This window comes from Anas acuta, chromosome 13 (genome assembly GCF_963932015.1).
Source record: "Anas acuta chromosome 13, bAnaAcu1.1, whole genome shotgun sequence".
NCBI lineage: Eukaryota > Metazoa > Chordata > Aves > Anseriformes > Anatidae > Anas > Anas acuta.
Genome location: NC_088991.1, coordinates 6,368,980 through 6,387,025, shown reverse-complemented (window position 1 = coordinate 6,387,025; position 18,046 = coordinate 6,368,980). Strand labels below are relative to the sequence as shown.

At 52.5% G+C, this 18,046-nt stretch overlaps 1 protein-coding gene and 1 long non-coding RNA gene across 23 annotated transcripts in view; one reads left to right on the top strand and one right to left on the bottom strand.

The window, feature by feature from the left end:
• The window catches only part of LOC137863493 (uncharacterized), a 122,107-nt gene that overhangs the window by 64,020 nt on the left and 40,041 nt on the right, over nt 1-18,046 (bottom strand). The window lies entirely within an intron of this gene.
• LOC137863477 (uncharacterized) overlaps nt 1-18,046 on the top strand; it is a 143,215-nt gene that overhangs the window by 102,076 nt on the left and 23,093 nt on the right. For 6 of the 22 annotated variants that reach the window (XM_068696610.1, XM_068696605.1, XM_068696609.1 and 3 more), the window contains 7 exons: nt 10,488-10,757; nt 11,129-11,245; nt 12,340-12,441; nt 12,655-12,780; nt 12,912-13,004; nt 13,311-13,387; nt 14,469-16,642. In XM_068696610.1, coding sequence (XP_068552711.1) covers nt 10,488-10,757; nt 11,129-11,245; nt 12,340-12,441; nt 12,655-12,780; nt 12,912-13,004; nt 13,311-13,387; nt 14,469-14,813 — 1,130 coding nt within the window. In that variant the 3' untranslated portion in view covers nt 14,814-16,642. The other 16 variants (XM_068696611.1, XM_068696613.1, XM_068696612.1 and 13 more) reach the window with 9 other exon arrangements.

The following is an 18,046-nucleotide window of genomic DNA, read 5'->3' as shown; positions in this document are numbered from 1 at the left end:
CAGGCACACAGCAGCAGTTCCCCTGCAGCCTGTGGAGAGGCCCCTGGTGGAGCAGGCTGTCCCCCTGCAGCCCATGGGTCCCACATGGAGCAGATCTCCACGCTGCAGCCCGTGGAGAGGAGCCCACGCAGGACCAGGGCATCTGGGGGAGCTGCTGCCCACGGGGTACCCACGTTGGAGCAGTTTGCTTCTGATGGGTGCACCCTGTGCTATGGACCCGTGTGTGGAGCAGCTCCTGGGGAGCTGCATCCTGTGCAAAGCACATCTGGGAACAGGTTGGGCAGGACACGTTTTATTGGAGGAACTCCACGCTGGAGCAGGAGGAGAAAGTGGCTTTGTCAGCAGACAAACCATTTATTTCATTATTCTTTCTCGCCCTGCACTTCTGAGGAGGGGGAGGAAGAGAGCAGTGTGCTGAATCCGAGCTGGTGCTAGGACAGCTGTGCTGGGGCTCTGCGGAACCGCAAGTGGGGGGTTAATTGGTTAATTGCTTGGAGGGTGGAGCAAGGCTGCAGGGAAGGCACAGCCCTGCGCTGCTGCTGGTGCTTTAGGAGAACAACGGGACTGAGGTATGTATGGGGCTAGGAACGCAAAAAGGGGTTGGGGACAGGGTGATGGGGACTGGGATAAAGCCATGGGGACGGAGCCATGGGGACAGAGGGACCCCCCTGCTTTCCCCTAGGGCTGCAGCTGCTCTCCCCCACAGGGTACCGGGGTCTGCTCCCCCAGCTCAGCTTCCCCTCCTATCCAGCCCTTAAATACCAAATAAACACTTACTGCCTGTAAGCGCTCTGTGGAGTTCAGAGCTCATAAACGTCCCGTCTGTCCCCACTCAGCCCATTCCTGTGTTTTTCCATGGCTCCAACATCTTGCAAGGCTTTACACTTAACTCAGAGGTTAACGTAAAAGCTAATTCTCCTGACAACCATTGCTGGGTTTTCCCTACCTCCAGCACCATGGGTGGAACTGTGAGAAGCCTCCTCACCCCAGCTGTGTTCATCATTGAGCTTAGGGCTGAAATTTTGCATTAAACGTTCCTGGCACATTTTTCTTTTTTGCTCATTCTCAGTTTTGTTTTGACCACAACCTGCAGGATGAAAAAGAATTTACGTGCTAGTTTGTGTTAGCTGCGAAGAACCACGCTCCTCTACAGTTGTGCTGCTACTTTTAGAAGACAAAGCAAGATTTTTCCTTGTGTTTAATTACCGGTGAGTAGCATTTTTTCTGCTTTTCACCAGTTTTGGTAGTCCTTTTTGCTCTGTGAGACAGGGATACCTGAGCTACACCTCTCTCACAACAGGGATTCGTATTTGCTAACTGGATATTTGACCTGAAGCTGTGGGATGATTTGCATCTTTTTTCATATCAGGAGAGTCCAATAGATCATTCCAGATAATTCATCTTGCAGTGATGTTTTTATATTTGAGCTGTCAACAAGAAGAAATATTTGCCTGTATATATCTGCCCCCTCCTGATAAGCACACCTGAAAGCACCAGCTTGTACCATGTGCTATGGGAAAATAACTGGTCTTGAGTGTGAGAGCTGAATTTGCACATTCCTGCTATTTCTTTCCATCATGAGGCCTTTTTCTTCCCTGTCTGAGCCCTTGGTGAGGGCTGATACCGACCGACCACGTCTGCTCCTCGCCCATCCTCTGTGCTTGCCCTGCACAGCTGCTGCGAAGTGTTAACACAAGGGCACACAGCAGTGAGGGGCCCATGAGCAATGCTGGGCAAAGCTGGCTGCAGACAATCCTGCTTCTGTCAGCCCACACACATTTTTTTCTGATTATTTTTGAAGCTGTGTGCGAGCCGCTGCAGCTGGGGGAAAGCAGTTCCTTTTTCTAAAGGCTGTGCTGGCTCCCCAGCCTGCAAAGAAAGACCCTGGGCTGCTGTTGCTCCTCTGGCACAAATAGTGTTCCTATTTGTTGGGGTGGCTGCTGGTAGTGTAGCCCTGGCCCCCATAAGGAGCTCTTTTCAACAGCTGACATGCAGCTCACCCCTGCAAGAGGCTTGATAGGCGCTGCTGATGCATCTCCCGGGGCTGATGGGCTGGAAGCACATGCCTTACAAAGTACTCTTTGTGAAACACCAGCAGGCTAGTGTGCTTCTGCTTCGTTTTTTTCCCCATGAGTGTTTTGTAGAAATGAAAGACAAGGCACAGAAGAGATGCTAATCATAGTCTTAAGTCCATCTGTCTTCATAAGCCTGTCCTCCCTTGTCTGTGTTATAGCTAAACTTTTTGAAACATCTGCCCTCATCAAAAGTCTCTGTGTTTGCAACTGCTTCTCATGCCACAAATATCTGTGGGAGGTGTTTGTCTCACTGAGAATCAAAGGCCTGTGTGATTGCCGTTACACAAAACCACCTGTCTGCCTTATGCAGTCATTTCCTGCGAATAGCTCTTCTCTGTTTCCCCCGGGTTTCTGAGAAATGAGATTTTATCTGCTGCGGGAGGGATTCATTTTTTAAAAAAGCAGCAGCAAAGCACACGAGAGCTGCATTGCATGCCCTTCTTCCAAATTTTCCTTACTCTCCATCACCTGGGGATCCTCAGTGCGTCTCCATGAGCACAGGGAGAGCTGGGAGGGACTCCAGCCCCCAGCAGGAAAATGGGGCATTTCTGTGCTGGTTGGGGTGTGCCTGGAAAAAGGAAATTCTCCATCTATAATCGGTGCCAGCTTTCTGCACAGCCACTGTTCTTACATCCTTAAAATAGTTGCATATGCCATAAAATATCTTTCCCATTTTCCTGGCAAAAACCACAATGGTTTATTGCCCAAACTTTGGAGGCTACCAGAGAAAAACAGCCAAAAAGTGGCTGATTGTGGCAGCAGCGTGGGGAAGAATCAGGAGGAGTTAGGAATCCGTGTTTTGTCAGGAGATTATGACCTGGTGGCCACTCCACAGACATGGTGGGACAGCTCACAGGGCTGGGCTGTGGCCGAGGACTGGTGTGTCCTGCTGAGGAAAGGCAGGCCAGCAAGGCGAGGTGGAGGAGTTGCTCTTTATGTGAGAGAGCAGCTACGTTGTATTGAGTTCTGCCCAGGGGAGGATGAGGAGAGAGTTGAGAGTCAACCAGAGAGGTGTTTCTGTACAGGCAGGGGCACGGCCGTCACGGGCAGCGGCTCTACAAATGGGTGTTGAAGGGACGAGGCAGAGCTGCAGCACTGCCAAGCTGCAGTGAAGGGAGGGCTGCAGAAAGCACCAGCACTGCTGCCTGTGTTGCCATGGGCTGGCAGCGCGTGGGAAGTGCTGATGGTGCTGAGGGTGCTTTTCACGGTGTCGTTCCCAGGCTGGTCCATCGCTGCGAGTGACCCTGCTGAGAGCGTTGCTGCAGAAGGAGCTCAACCCACGTGGCGGTTTGAAAGCCCCTGTGGCTCTTTGCCATGTCCTTCGCAGGCTGTGAGTGTGAGAGGGGACTTGTCCTTGGGCTGGGTACCACCGCGCAGCCCTCCTGCTGCAGCAGACCTGGGAGAGGTGGAGAGCGGGCACCTGCAGCATTTCCACCTCTGTGCTGCAGAAGGGCTGGTCGAGGCGTGAGCATCCTGGCAGGTGCCTCCCAGTGCTGCAGCCTGGGTCCCACCAAGTTCGGGTGCTGAGGGAACTGGGTGAGGTCCAGGGGTGAAGCCATGCTGAACGTGGTCCCACTGAGCAGCTCCTGACATGCAGAAGGAGCCTGATTCCTGTTGTTTTCTTTCCAAAAAGCAAGGAAATACTTGAACCAGTTACGAACCATTTTTATAACGTGCCCATAATGTTATGATTTGTTTCTTAAAAAGAAAAAAAAGACGATGGAAATCAGACATGCACAATGGGTTTCAAGAAGTCAGTTGGGGCCTTTCCAAGAAGAGCATAAGAGCAGCTTAATTTGTCCTTTGGCTTTTGCTTAGAAGTAACCCACCCTGCTCTGGCTTCTCTCCTGTTTCCAGACCTGCTGCTGCTTTTGCAGGTGTCCTGTTTTGCAGCAGAAATGACAGAGCTCTGGGCAGAGGAAGGATCCTCTGTCACGATGCATGCACCGGCTATCAAGTATGTGAATTTGACCGAGTGGGAATACATAAGAAATGGCATCCCCAAATTAATCCTGGATTACTACGCAGAGTCGCAGGCAGTAACCATTGAGCCAGCTTACAAAGGCAGAGTGGTTTTCTACCAAAACAATGGCTCCCTTGTCCTGCAGAAGCTGCGAGAGACGGACAGTGGCACCTATAAAGCAACAGTTAACTTGATGCAGGACAAAGCAGCAACAACCACTCTTAGAGTGATCGGTAAGTCAAAATTGGTTGAAAGGATGTTTTTCTCTGACCATCAGTAGGATTTGCCATCAGTAGGGTGCACAGGCATGCCTCCCCCTAAGTGGACTAGAGGAGGACTTTCTGGTTTCATTACTGCCTTGAATGACATAGACTGTCATTCAACCACTCCTGTCGGTATCCCACAGCAGCAGCAAGGGGTACGCCTGTGGGAGCTGTGCCTGGGTAGAAGAGCTGCTCAGCCAGGTTGCAGAGATTCGGGGGGAGGTGAGCAGGCTCTGGAGCATCAGGGAGTCAGAAAGGGAAATTGACTGGTGGAAGCATACGGAAGCATACTCTGCCCTCCGTGAGACAGGCTCACGAGCCTGCCACAGCACGAGTGTCTCCTGCCACGCAGAAGACAAAAGTTCCCCCATCCTGCCAGGGAATAGGAGGGGACCTAGGCCAAGGGGGGGAATGGAGGCGGGTTCCTGTTCGGGGTGGTAGGCGAGCCCTGTTCTTGCCCACCTCACCCCTATTTAACAGGTATGAGGCTCTAGAACACAACAGTCAGAACAGCGATGTAGACAAAAGCCCGTCCCAGTTGGAGAAGGTGCCTAAGGCAAGGCAACCTACCCACTGCATTGCTACATCGTCTGTCAAGAAAGACAGAAGGGTTATTGTCCTGGGGAACTCCCTTCTGAAAAGGGACAGAGGGCCCGATATGCCGACCGGACCCAGCCCACAGGGAGGTCTGTTGCCTCCCCGGAGCTCGGGTGAGAGACTTCGCTAAGAAAGTCAAGCGCCTGGTACGGCCCACCGACTGCTACCCGCTGCTGGTCTTTCAGGCTGGTAATGACAAGGTAGCAATGAGAAGTCTGAAAGCAATCAAAAGGGACCAGGGGCACAGGTTGTGTTTGCCTCTGTCCTTCCGATAGGGGGGATCGATGCTGACAAGCGGGCTCACCACATTAACATGTGGCTTTGGGACTGGTGCAACCAGAAGGAATACAGGGACGCTGTTCGTGTTTGCAGGGAGAAAATTTGTGTGGGCAAAGCCCAACTAGAGTTGAAGCTGGCCATGTCTGTGGGAGACAATAACGAAGTTTTTTTTAGATATGTGAACAGAAAAAGGAGGACCAAAGAAAACATAGGTCTGCTATTTGATGGGGAAGGTCTCCTCACAGACAATGACATAGGCAAAGCAGAGATGTTTAATGCCTTCTTCGCCTCTGTCTTCAATACTGATGATGGGCTTCGGGACCCAGGGTGCCCTGAGCTGGAGGACCATGACGGTGGGAATGACAAACTCCCAACGGACCCTGAACATGTGTTGGATTTGCTGCTCCACCTGGAGCCATACAAGCCCATGGGTCCTGATGGGATCCATCCCAGGGTGCTTAAGGAGCTGGGTGATGTCATCGCAGGACCTCTCTCAATTATTTTTCAGTGATCTTCGGAATCTGGAGAGGTTCCAGTAGACTGGAAGCTGGCAAATGTTGTGCCAATTTTCAAGAAGGGCAAGAAAGAAGGTCCTAGCAATTACAGGCCTGTCAGTCTCACATCAGTGCCTGGTAAAATTATGGAGAAGATGATTCTTGAAGTTACTGAAGTGCACCTGGGGGACAATGCAGTCATTGGTCCCAGCCAACATGGGTTCATGAGGGACAGGTCCTCCCTAACAAATTTGTTTTCCTTTTATGATAAGATCACCTGTCTAGTTGGCCAAGGGAAACCAGCTGATGTGATCTTTTTGGACTTCAGCAAGGCTTTTGACACGGTTTCCCATAAGATCCTACTGGACAAAATGTCCAGCATACAACTTAATAAAAACGTCATCCGATGGGTGAGCAATTGGCTGACAGGCAGGGCTCAAAGGGTTGTGGTTAATGGGGCCTCATCTGGCTGGCGGATGGTCACTAGTGGGGTCCCTCAAGGCTCCATTTTAGGGCCAGTCATCTTCAATGTCTTTATAAACGATTTGGTTGTAGGACTAGAAGGAGTTCTGAGCAAATTTGCCGACAACACCAAACTTGGGGGAGTTGTGGATTTGAATGAGGATGGAAAGGCCTTGCAGAGAGACCTGGACAGACTGGAGAGCTGGTCAATCACCAACCGCATGAAGTTCAACAAGAGCAAGTGCTGGGTCCTGCACCTGGGACAGGGCAACCCTGGCTGTTTGTACAGACTGGGTGACGAGATGCTGGAGAGCAGCCCTGCAGAGAGGGATCTGGGGGTTGTGGTTGATAGCAAGCTGAATATGAGCCAGCAGGGTGCCCTGGCAGCCAGGAGGGCCAACCGTACCCTGGGGTGCATCAAGCACGGCATCTGGGGTTTGTCCAGTTGAAATGCAGGCAATAGTGGAGTCCTATTTTAGATCCCATGAACCACAGAGTCACAGAAAGGTTTGGGTTGGAAAAGACAGAATCAGAGAATCACAGAATTTCTAGGTTGGAAGAGACCTCAAGATCATCGAGTCCAACCTCTAACCTAACACTAACAGTCCCCACTAAACCATATTCCTAAGCTCTACATCTAAACGTCTTTTGAAGACTTCCTGGGATGGTGACTCCACCACCTCCCTGGGCAGCCTGTTCACGTGCCTAACAACTGGAACTCTCAGTAAAGAAGTTCTTCCTAACATCCAACCTAAAACTCCCCTGGCGCAACTTAAGCCCATTCCCCCTCGTCCTGTCACCAGGCACGTGGGAGAACAGGCCAACCCCCACCTCGCTACAGCCTCCTTTGAGGTATCTGTAGAGAGTGATAAGGTCACCCCTGAGCCTCCTCCAGGCTGAACAAGCCCAGCTCCCTCAGCCGCTCCTCGTAGGACTTGTTCTCCAGGCCCCTCACCAGCTTCATCGCCCTTCTCTGGACTCCCTCGAGCACCTCGATGTCCTTCTTGTAGCGAGGGGCCAAAAACTGAACACAGTACTCGAGGTGCGGCCTCACCAGAGCCGAGTACAGGGGGACGATCACCTCCCTAGCCCTGCTGGTCACACTGTTCCTGATACAAGCCAGGATGCCGTTGGCCTTCTTGGCCACCTGAGCACACTGCTGGCTCATATTCAGCCGACTGTCCACCATCACTCCCAGGTCCTTCTCTGCCTGGCAGCTCTCCAGCCACTCATCTCCCAGCCTGTAGCTCTGCTTGGGGTTATTGCGCCCCAGGTGCAGGACCCGGCACTTGGCCTTGTTGAACTTCATGCAGTTGACCTCAGCCCATCGGTGCAGCCTATCCAGATCCTCGTGCAGAGCCTTCCTACCCTCGAGCAGATCGACACACGCACCTAGCTTGGTGTCATCTGCGAACTTACTGAGGGTGCACTCGATGCCCTCATCCAGATCATTGATGAAGATATTAAAGAGGACCGGCCCCAGCACCGAGCCCTGGGGGACGCCACTAGTGACCGGCCTCCAACTGGACTTGACTCCATTTACCACAACTCTTTGGGCCTGGCTATCCAGCCAGTTTTTAACCCAATGAAGCGTGCGCCAGTCCAAGTCAAGAGCAGCCAGTTTCTTGAGGAGAATGCTGTGGGAGACGGTGTCAAAAGCCGCTGAAGTCAAGGTAGACCACATCCAGAGCCTTTCCCTCGTCCACCCAGCGCGTCACTTTGTCATAGAAGGAGATCAGGTTCATCAAGCAGGATCTGCCTTCCATAAACCCATGCTGACTGGGCCTGATCGCCTGCTTGCCCTGCAAGTGCCGCATGATGACTCTCAAGAGGATCTGCTCTATGAGCTTCCAAGGTACTGAGGTCAAACTGACAGGCCTGTAGTTCCCCGGGTCTGCCCTCCGGCCCTTCTTGTAGATGGGTGTCACATTTGCTAGCCGCCAGTCAGCTGGGACCTTCCCCGATAGCCAGGACTGCTGATAAATGATGGATAGGGGCTTGGCCAGCTCCTCTGCCAGTTCTCTCAGTACCCTTGTGTGGATCCCATCCGGCCCCATCAACTTGTGCACATCCAAGTGCCGTAGCAGGTCACCAACCAGTTCTTCGTGGATGGTGAGGGCCACATCCTGCTCCCCATCCCCTTCCACCAGCTCAGGGTGCTGGGTATCCAGAGAACAACCGGTATTGCCGCTAAAGACTGAGGCAAAGAAGGCATTGAGCACCTCCGCCTTTTCCTCATCTCTTGTAACTAAGTTTTCCCCCGCATCCAGTAAAGGATGGAGATTCTCCTTAGTCCTCCTTTTTGTGTTGATGTATTTATAAAAATGTTTTTTGTTATCCTTAACGGCAGTAGCCAGATTGAGCTCCAGATGAGCTTTGGCCTTCCTAATTTTGTCCCTGCACTGCCTCGCTACATCCTTATAGTCCTCCCTAGTGGCCTGCCCACTTTTCCAAAGATTATAAACCCTCTTTTTTCTCCTAAGCTCAAGCCACAGTTCTCCGTTGACCCAGGCTGGTCTTCTTCCCCTCTGGCTCGTCTTTGGGCACGTGGGAACAGACCGCTCCTGCGCCATTAAGATTTCCCTCTTGAAGAGCGCCCAGCCTTCATGGACCCCTCTGCCCTTCAGAACCTCCTCCCAAGGGACTCCACCAACCAGTGTCCTGAGCAGCTCAAAGTCAGCCCTCCGAAAGTCCAATACAGTGGTTTTACTGGTTCCCTTCCTGGCCTCGCCAAGAATAGTGAACTCCACCATTTCGTGGTCACTCTGCCCAAGAAGTGGGCACATCTCCCACCAGTCCTTCTCTGTTTGTGAAGAGAAGGTCTAGCGGGGCGCCACCCCTCGTAGGCTCACTAACCAGCTGCGTCAGGAAGCTATCTTCCACACTCTCCAGAAACCTCCTAGACTGCTTTCTCTGGGCTGTGTTGTGCTTCCAGGATATGTCAGGGAAGTTGAAGTCCCCCACGAGTACAAGCGCTGAAGATTTCGCAACTTCTGTCAGCTGCCTGTAGAACTCCTCATCTGTCTCCTCATCCTGGTTCTGCGGTCTATAACAGACCCCGACCAGGACACTAGCCTTGTTGTCCCAGCTGTTCTTAGCCCAAAGGGACTCAACCTTGTCATTCCCAGCCTCGAGTTCTACAACATCAAAAGACTCTCTAATATAGAGAGCCACACCACCACCCCTTCTGTGCTGCCTGTCCCTTCTGAAGAGCCTATAGCCAGGCATCGCAGCACTCCAGTCATGAGACTGGTCCCACCACGTCTCCGTGATGACAACCAAGTCGTAGCCTGCCTGCCGCACGATGGCTTCCAGCTCCTCCTGTTTGTTACCCATGCTGCTTGCATTGGTGTAGATGCACTTCAGATGGGCCTTTACCTTATCCTCCGGCCTTGCCATTGTTCTCCATGGCACAACCCCAACAATCCTTGCTTCAGCCCCATCCCCCTTCTTACCTAGTTTAAAGCCCTCTCAATGAGCCCCTTACAGCCCACCCCTTTCCAACCATCTGCCATGGGCAGTGACACCACCCACCAGCCCAGGATGCCAACGGTGACATCCAGCCTGGCCTTGGGCACCTTCAGGGATGGGGCACACAGAGCTTGTCTTGGCACCCTGTGCCAGTGCCTCACTACCCTCATAATAAAGATGTTTTCCTTATATCTAATCTAAACCTATCCCTTTTTAGTTTAAAGCTCTTACTCCTTGTCCTATCATTCCACTCCCTGGCAAAGAGTCCCTCCCCAGCTTTTCTGTAGCTCCCTTTAGGTACTGGAAGGTTGGTAAAAGGTCCCCCCAGAGCCTTCTCTTCTCCCAGCTGAACACCCCCAACTCTCTCAGCCTCTTTCCATAGCAGAGGTGCTCCAGCCCCCTGATCATCTCTGTTGTGGCCCTCCTCTGGACTCTTCTGATACGTCCATGTCCTTGTGCCAGAGCACCCCTCCACCCCACTGCTGTGCGGGAGCAGCTTTCTCCTCTTGGAAGTGTCCATAAAGTCCCCGTCGTCACTTCCCAGCATAATCCCAAGGTGCAGCTCTGTCGGGTCGGTGTCCGTGGCCGCAGGGTGCCATGCCTGAGCTCCAGGGGCTGGTGCTGCCCACCCCAGGGGAGGTGCCGTGGCTTAAGGGCAGCGGCTGGAACATTGGCTCTGAGCTTGGTGGATGCTGCCCTGCTCCTGCACTGTCTTCTCCCCTGCCAGACTCAACTGAGGCACTGAGCTGGGGTGCGAATGAGAAGGGGAGGTGCTGCTCACCCCTCATGGGGCTTGCTGTTCTTGCATCTCATGCGGGGCGGGTTTAAGGTGGGAGGAGAGGCAATCCCAGGCAGTGCTGCCATGTCGCTCTCTGCTTTCCAGAGCCCTTGCCCCAGCCCAAGCTCCTGAGCAGCTCAAACCTGGATGGTTCACTCATCAACCTGACCTGCGTGCTGCCAGAAGGAACGGTGGCTGATGTCTTCTGGAAGAAGGATGGACATCCCCTTCCTCCTGAAAAGTTCAGTCAGATCACTGGGAAGACTGCTGTGCTGCAGATAAGGAATGCAGAGAAGTCAGATTGTGGCTCCTACTCCTGCATAATCAACAACTCCATAAGCTGGAAGGAGGCAGCCCTCAACCTGACCATGACAGGTTAGCATTGCCCTGCCGGGGTGGGTCCGGTGGTTTGCCACCTTGTCACAGCAGCCCTGAGCCCACAGGTACCTGGACGAGACCCCCAGCAGCTCTGCTGTGGTCCTGGGGCTGGCAGATGGACTGTTCGTTGGCTGTTGTCTCACTTGGACCTGCAGCCTTTGTGTATTTAGGTGCCAGCTCAAGCCCGCTCTGTCTTCTCATCTCTAGCAGGTCTGGGCACCAGCACTTTGTCTCTGAGACCCTTGCAGGTTTCAGCTGCCTCTCGTGGGATCTGCCATGCAAGGAAACCCAGTAATCCTCTAGGGTTTCGAGCTTGTTGCAGACTCCTGGGATAGCTGCTCCATGTTGTGGGGTTGTCCTCCATGCAGGTCTTACACCTCCTGCCCGTGCTGCACAGATGATGACCGCTGCTGCGCTGGTGCTCACTGCCATCTCTGCCGTCCTCTTCGTTATCTGGCTCACTCAGCCTGGGAAGCTCAGACTCGGTGAGTGCCCACGCCTGAGCTCCTCTCTCCATGCCGTGGAGAGGGCAGAGGGCGAGGCAAGCCCCTTCTCTCCTAACTCACCGCGGTAGTTGGAGGAAGCTTGCTCGATGGTCGTGGAGTTCATGCACTTCTTCTTATGCTTCTGCGGCTTGAACAGAAAACAAAATTTCCTAGCAGCAGTAATCCCAAATGGCTTTGGGAGAAACTGGGCCACCCGCAGGTATCACGGTATGAGGCATAGGAGTTGTTCCTCTCTGTCCTCAGGAGTCCCTGGGGAGAAATAGAAAGGGCAGGACACAAAGAGCTTCCTGCGTGGAGGTGCTGAGAGCTGACCAAGGGCCACGTGCCATTGGGTTTGGCGACCAAGCACACTGGTGTTTGGGTCAGGATGGTGCAAACTGCTGTGCACCCATACCCAAGTGTACGGGTTGATGTGGGTGCTTCTGTAGCAACATGATGGTTAGCAGAAAAGAGACCATAAGACCTAGCCAACAGCAAGTCCTCCCACACAGTCTTGGTAGCCTTCTCACATGCTCTTCTACCCACCAAGAACAATCCCCAGAGCAACAGAAACCATGTGGAGAACAGGGTTGAAACCCGATAGCAGGTAGGAAGGTTCTCTCGCATGGATTTCTCTCCCACTACTAGCACTGGAAACATGCAACATTGGGTCTTGCCTTTGGGGTAATCTCTCCTGAGGAGCTCTACATGCCTGATGCTTGTGGGAAGAGCTTGTGCCATCTGTGCTCTTCCCCACAACATGCAGTCTCCAGAAGAAATCCAGTGCTTGTTGGGTGGGCAGAATTGTATCAAGGTGTCAAACTAGATGAAATGAGTGTCTTGGTCAGCTCAGAGCAAGTCCAGATCCGGCTGGCATCTCATGGTTCCTCCTCAAGTCAAACAAAGTCCTTTGGAAGCCTACCAAAAGCCTCTGAAGTCCACCAGCGTTTGTCTTTGAGGTTTCTAAATCTCAGGAATTTGATTCATTACAAGGGAAACGTGTGCTTGGTGTTCACCTTCCCTTCTCAGGCTGCACCCTGGATCCCTTGGTGAGGTTCCGAGCCCTAACTCAAATGTATTTGCCTTTTGCCCAGGAAAGGAAGCGTGGGAATGGTTAATCATGTCCTTACTGGGGCTGCTGTGCACCTCTTCTCTCCTCCTGTTGCCTGCCTCTGTCATCTGGATGCAGGAAGATGGTAGGATTCATTTAAACTGAGTTGTTCTTCATTTCTCCCGTGTCTTCTCTTTGACGACACCAAAGACCTCCAGGTCTCTCCAGCAGCATCCTTGTCTGATGCAGTGCTGTTGGGTTTGGAGAATCAATGTCAGGGTTCCCTGCTCTGTAGCATCTGCCTCAGCCAGGAGAAGCTTTCCCATCTCACCTCCTTGTTTAATTCTGCTCCCCACAGGTCATTCTGCTGCCTTCATCCTGCTCGGGCTTTTCCTCTCAGCTGGGATCGTGGCCATGGCACTGATGGTGGTGCTGATGGCGCTGTGCAGACCAGCAGTGCTCAAACGCTTCACGTCCAAAGGCTGTGAGTTGCTGTCGGTGGCCTAAACCTCCGGTGCAAAAGGCCCCATGAGAGCCTGGGAGCAAACTCCCCATGCCGGCCTGCCCTCTTCTCCCATTTCTCTCCCATCCACCAGAACTTCTCCCCTCTCCCAGGGCACCGTGTCATCCCGTGCATTACAGCCACGACGCTGGTAGTCAACCTGCTGTTCTCCATCCTCCTGCTCCACAACTTCCATCAGCTCCACGGTAATGGGCGGCCGGGTTGGCACCGCGTGTGCCCTTGGTCGCCTTCCTTCTGGGGAGAGGTGGGGTGTTCGGGATGGGATTGGCCTCACCCAGGGAAGAGAAAGTCCTTGGGTGGCTTTGTAGGCTGTAGGTGATGCAGTCATGGCAAGCCTTGTGCTTAGCTGGGAGGTCACAACAGGGCACGGTTTGCCCCTGGAGCTCCAGAGCGTGAAGCACCAGGATGCTCTGAATGACCTTCATGTTCTGTAGATGTTCAAGGGGGGCAGGAGAGCAACCACTGACAAGTTCTCACTGTCTCGTTGGCAGAGCGGGGCTGCTCAGAGGCTGTCAATCTGACCATTGGCTTCGTCATTCCTGCTGTGGCAGTCCTCTCCATGCTGCTGGTCCTCTTCCTGTGGTGTAAGTAGCCCATAGGTTTCCTTTGCCTTTCTCTAGAAGAAGGACATGGAGGTGCTCGAGCGAGTCCAGCGAAGGGTGATTAAGCTGGTGAGGGGTTTAGAGAATAATCCTACGAGGAGCGGCTGAGGGAGCTGGGCTTGTTCAGCCTTGAGAAAAGGAGGCTCAGGGGCGACCTTATCACTCTCTACAGGTACCTCAAAGGAGGCTGTAGCGAGGTGGGGGTTTGTCTGTTCTCCGACGTGCCTGGTGACAGGACGAGGGGGAATGGGCTAAAGTTGCACCAGGGGAGTTTTAGGTTGGGTATTAGGAAGAACTTCTTTACTGAGAGGGTTGTGAGGCATTGGGAAGTGGTGTAGTCGCCATCCCTGAAGGTCTTTAAAAGACGTTTAGATGTTGAACTTAGTGATAAGGTTTAGTGGAGGCCTGGTTAGTGTTAGGTCAGAGGTTGGACACGATGATCTTGAGGTCTCTTCCAACCTAGAAATTCTGTGATTCTGTGATTCCAGCCACACCGAGTAGCTGCTCTGTCACTGAGACCCTGCTCTCAGCTCCCACCCCCTGGCAGCAGGTCTTGAGACGAGAGGCAAAGTGCTTCTGCTTCACCCAGGGATGCTCAAGGAGGTGTTCGTGAAAAGCGAGTTTCTCCTCCCAGATGTGGAGGATGCTCTTCTGCTCTCCTCCTGACCCAGGAGATGTGGGCTGGTGCCCAGCTGGCCACTAACCTGAGCAGTAGTGAGCCCATGGTGTGCCTCACCGGCTCCATGATGTGTTGAGGAGAGGGTGGGAAGGGGACCCCTGCTTTGCCAGGGTGTGCAGAACATTTGGGAATTGGAAATAAAAGAAATATTGCACTAACCTACCAAGGGCTTGCAGGTTAGAGGTGCAGGAGCTTGCAGGTAAGGTGGGTGTCCATCTCTGTGCTGCCTTCTGGCTCTCCATCCAAAACAGAGATCTGGTTTTGGAAAGAGAAGGGTTTAGCCATGGGAAAGCCTCCAAAACCCATTCTTCCCTGCAGTCACATTTTCACATGTCCCCATGAAGCTCAGGGTGGTGTTGGAAACCCAGGAGCTGATGCCCTCTCCTTCGTTTTCAGATTACAAGAAAAATCAGGAGAAGCAGCAGCAGCCGGACCCCCAGGAGGTCTCCCACAGCTTACAGACCACGTCCACCTTGGTGACTTCCAGCACACATCAGCTGTCTCCTTCTCCAGTTGCTGCAGATACTCATTATTATAACAATGAATATTTAATAGTCACCGGGAAGCATCCATCTGCCTTCCTGCAGAACAGCAAAGGCACCTTCATCACCACATGGGGGGTGACATCAGAAGAACCAGTCATTGGAAAAGCTGGTACATTCCTCCTAGGCCAGTCCAGACACGGAACTAATGCCAAAGTGGATACTGGATGATTTTGAGTCTTAAGGATTCTTTGTAATACATCTAGGTTAGATTGCAGCTCTTTTGTAAGGGAGCTTTCCGTAGCTCACCTCCTGTCCTGCAGGTCGGTGATGGTGCTCGAGAGCCTTTCCTTTTCCTCCAGCTACGGTTGGGTTGGGCATTAACACTGGAATGGGTTGCTACAGCCCCACTTGTTGTGCCCCACGTTGGGTGCTATTTGTGGTGACCGAGTGCACGGACTCTTCGTGTGCTCAAGTCTCTATTGCAACCCGGCGATGCTCTCTTTCCCGGGCCTCGTGGCAGTCCTTGCTCTCACCTCCTCTTGTTATTCCCATATGCCTAAGACTCTGTGGTGACTCGCATCCCCCACATTTCTCTTGTCTTCAGAACTCCCTTTCTGGATTCTCACGAGTCTTATCCACATTTCTAACTAAACCTACTTTTTCTACATTTCCCACAATTTATCCGTATACATTGATGATTAAACCTACATTTTCTGCATAGAATCCTAGAACCATGGAATATCCCGAGTTGGAAGGGACCCATGAGGATCATCAAGTCCAACTCCTGGCACCGCACAGGTCTACCCAAAAGTTTAGACCATATGCCTAAGTCCAATCTCTTCTTAAATTCAGACAGGCTTGGTGCAGTGACTGCTTCCCTGGGGAGCCTGTTCCAGTGCGGAACCACCCTCTCAGTGAAGAACCTCTTCCTGATGGCCAGCCAAAACTTCCCCTAAGGAGACTGTAGCAAGGTGAGGGTTGATCTGTTCTCCCACGTGCCTTGTGACAGGATGAGGGGGAATGGGCTAAAGTTGCACCAGGGGAGTTTTAGGTTGGATGTTAGGAAGAACTTCTTTACTGAGAGGGTTGTGAGGCATTGGGATGGGGTGTCCAGGGAAGTGGTGGAGTCACCATCCCTGGAGGTCTTTAAAAGACGTTTAGATGTTGAACTCAGTGATATGGTTTAGTGGAGGCCTGGTTAGTGTTAGGTCAGAGGTTGGACACGATGATCTTGAGGTCTCTTCCAACCTAGACGATTCTGTGATTCTGACTGTGCGACCACTCTCTTGGTGAAGAACCTCACCCTGATGTCCAGCCTAAACCTCCCTTACCTCAGCTTAACACTGTTCCCGTGGGTCCTATCACTGGTGTTTACAGAGAACAGGTCACCTGCCTCCCACTCCCCCTCACGAGGAAGCTGCAGACCGCGATGAGGTCCCCCCTCAGCCTCCTCTTCTCCAGGCTGACCAGGCCCAGTGCCCTCAGCCGTCTTCCCCTTTAGGCCCTTCACCATTTTCATCGCCCTCCTCTGGACACCCTCCAACAGTTTCGTGTCCTTGTGCTGTGGTGCCCAGAACTGCTCACAGCACTGGAGGTGAGGCTGCAGCAGCGCAGGGCAGGCAGGCAGGACAGTTCCTTCCCTCGACCGACTAGCGATGCCGTGCTTGGTGCACCCCAGGGTACAACTGGCAATATGTGATTACAGATCCCACACTGGTCTACCTTTTTGCAGGTGCCCTTTCCTGGGTATTATCCATTATTGTGGTTGGCAAGTTCTCCTTTTCTATTTTTATATATTTATATATATATATATATATATTTTCATATATATATTTATATAAATGTTGAGTGATTTTTGGAACAGCAAGGAGGCCATGACTTGTTTCAGCTGATCAAACCAAGCTTCCAGGGCGACTACGAGGAGTTCCCACGACGGTGTTCCCATACCGCCCGACTGAGGAATTAAAAATATTGTTGCCAGCAGCTGGCTTCCAGGACAAGAGCTACGTGACTGGTAATCACAAGGGGGTTGTTTCCTTGCAGGTGGGGTTGTTTTCTTGCAGTTGTTTCTCTGAGTGCATTTTGACCGATAATCTTGTGTGAGACCCTATCTGTCCATGTTAAGTTTGCTATGAGAATCAGGCTATTTTGGTAATAAAGAGAGAGCATGATCTGAGCATACTGGTGTCTGTCATGTTTTCGGCCGTTCTTCCTGCAACATATATATATATGTTGCAGGATATATATATATCCTATATATATATATATATTATATATATATATATATATAATATATATATATTCTGGTTTTTTATATATATTTAAAAGAACCAGTGACCTAGCCTGTGCTGATTTCCCTTGCACAGGCTCTTAACTGACCTTGTGGTCACACCACAGCTGTCAGTGGTTTCCATCCTTTGTGGGCTGTAGACTTTTGGGTTCAGCTGAAGGTCCTTTGTTGTCCCCCCTGGTATCAGATGAGAAATATTCAAACACGAAAAAATTAAATAAATAATAATAAAAAAGAAATCCTACACTCACCTTTTTCTTTGCTTTGCTAGAGCTGCTGCAATAGAAGGATTCCATTTGGATCCTCTGCTGGTGTCCCCGCTGGGTCTCCTCAAGCACAGGATAGCTCAGTGCTATCTGGGCCCCAGCTCTGGGGCCAGATCCTGCCTTGGCCAGCTCTGGACCAGGTTTCTCGAGGGGGTGCGGGCCAGGGCAGACTGCTTTACAGAGCAAACTAAAGCTGAGCAGTGCCCTGGGTTGCAACAAATCCCGTCCCAAGGGAAAGCGCATCCCCGGGGCAAGGAAAGCCCCTGTCCCAGCCAGGCCGGAGCACAGCTTGCCAAGATGCCTCCTCCAGGCCAGGGCAGGAGCTCGTGGGGCCAGGACCCAGGTGCTGACAAGGGCTCAGCCTCGTGGCACTTGAGAGAAGAGCAGAAAAGCTTTTCTGCTTGCAGAGCTCGCTTAGCCCCCGCCTGGGACGCACCAAGCCGTGGTGCTCGGAGGTGCCCGCAGCACCCTCCCGGTGAGGTTACGTGGTCCGAGAGAGGACAGGGGCAGCACGCGTCCCCTTCCAGGGGGGCCGGGGGAGCTCTGCAGGCCAACAAGGGCACCAGCGGTGGGAAAAGCACTGTCAGAGGCGGCAGAACTAAACCAGGTAAGGAACCAAGACCGTTATGGCTTTCTGGATACCTGGCAGTGGGTGACCAGGTGACAGAGTCCCACACGGTGGCTCAGACTCGTCCTTCTCTTTCTTTCTCCGTGCAGGAAGATGCCCACTGGCAATGACAAGCAGGGGAGAGCCCCAGGGAGCCACCTGGCAGTGTCCAAGGCCAGGCTGGATGGGGCTGGGGGCAGCCTGGGCTGCTGGGAGGGGTCCATGCCCATGGCAGGGGCTGGAATTAGATGGTCATAGAAACACAAGGTTGGAAAGGACCTACAAGGTCATCTAGCCC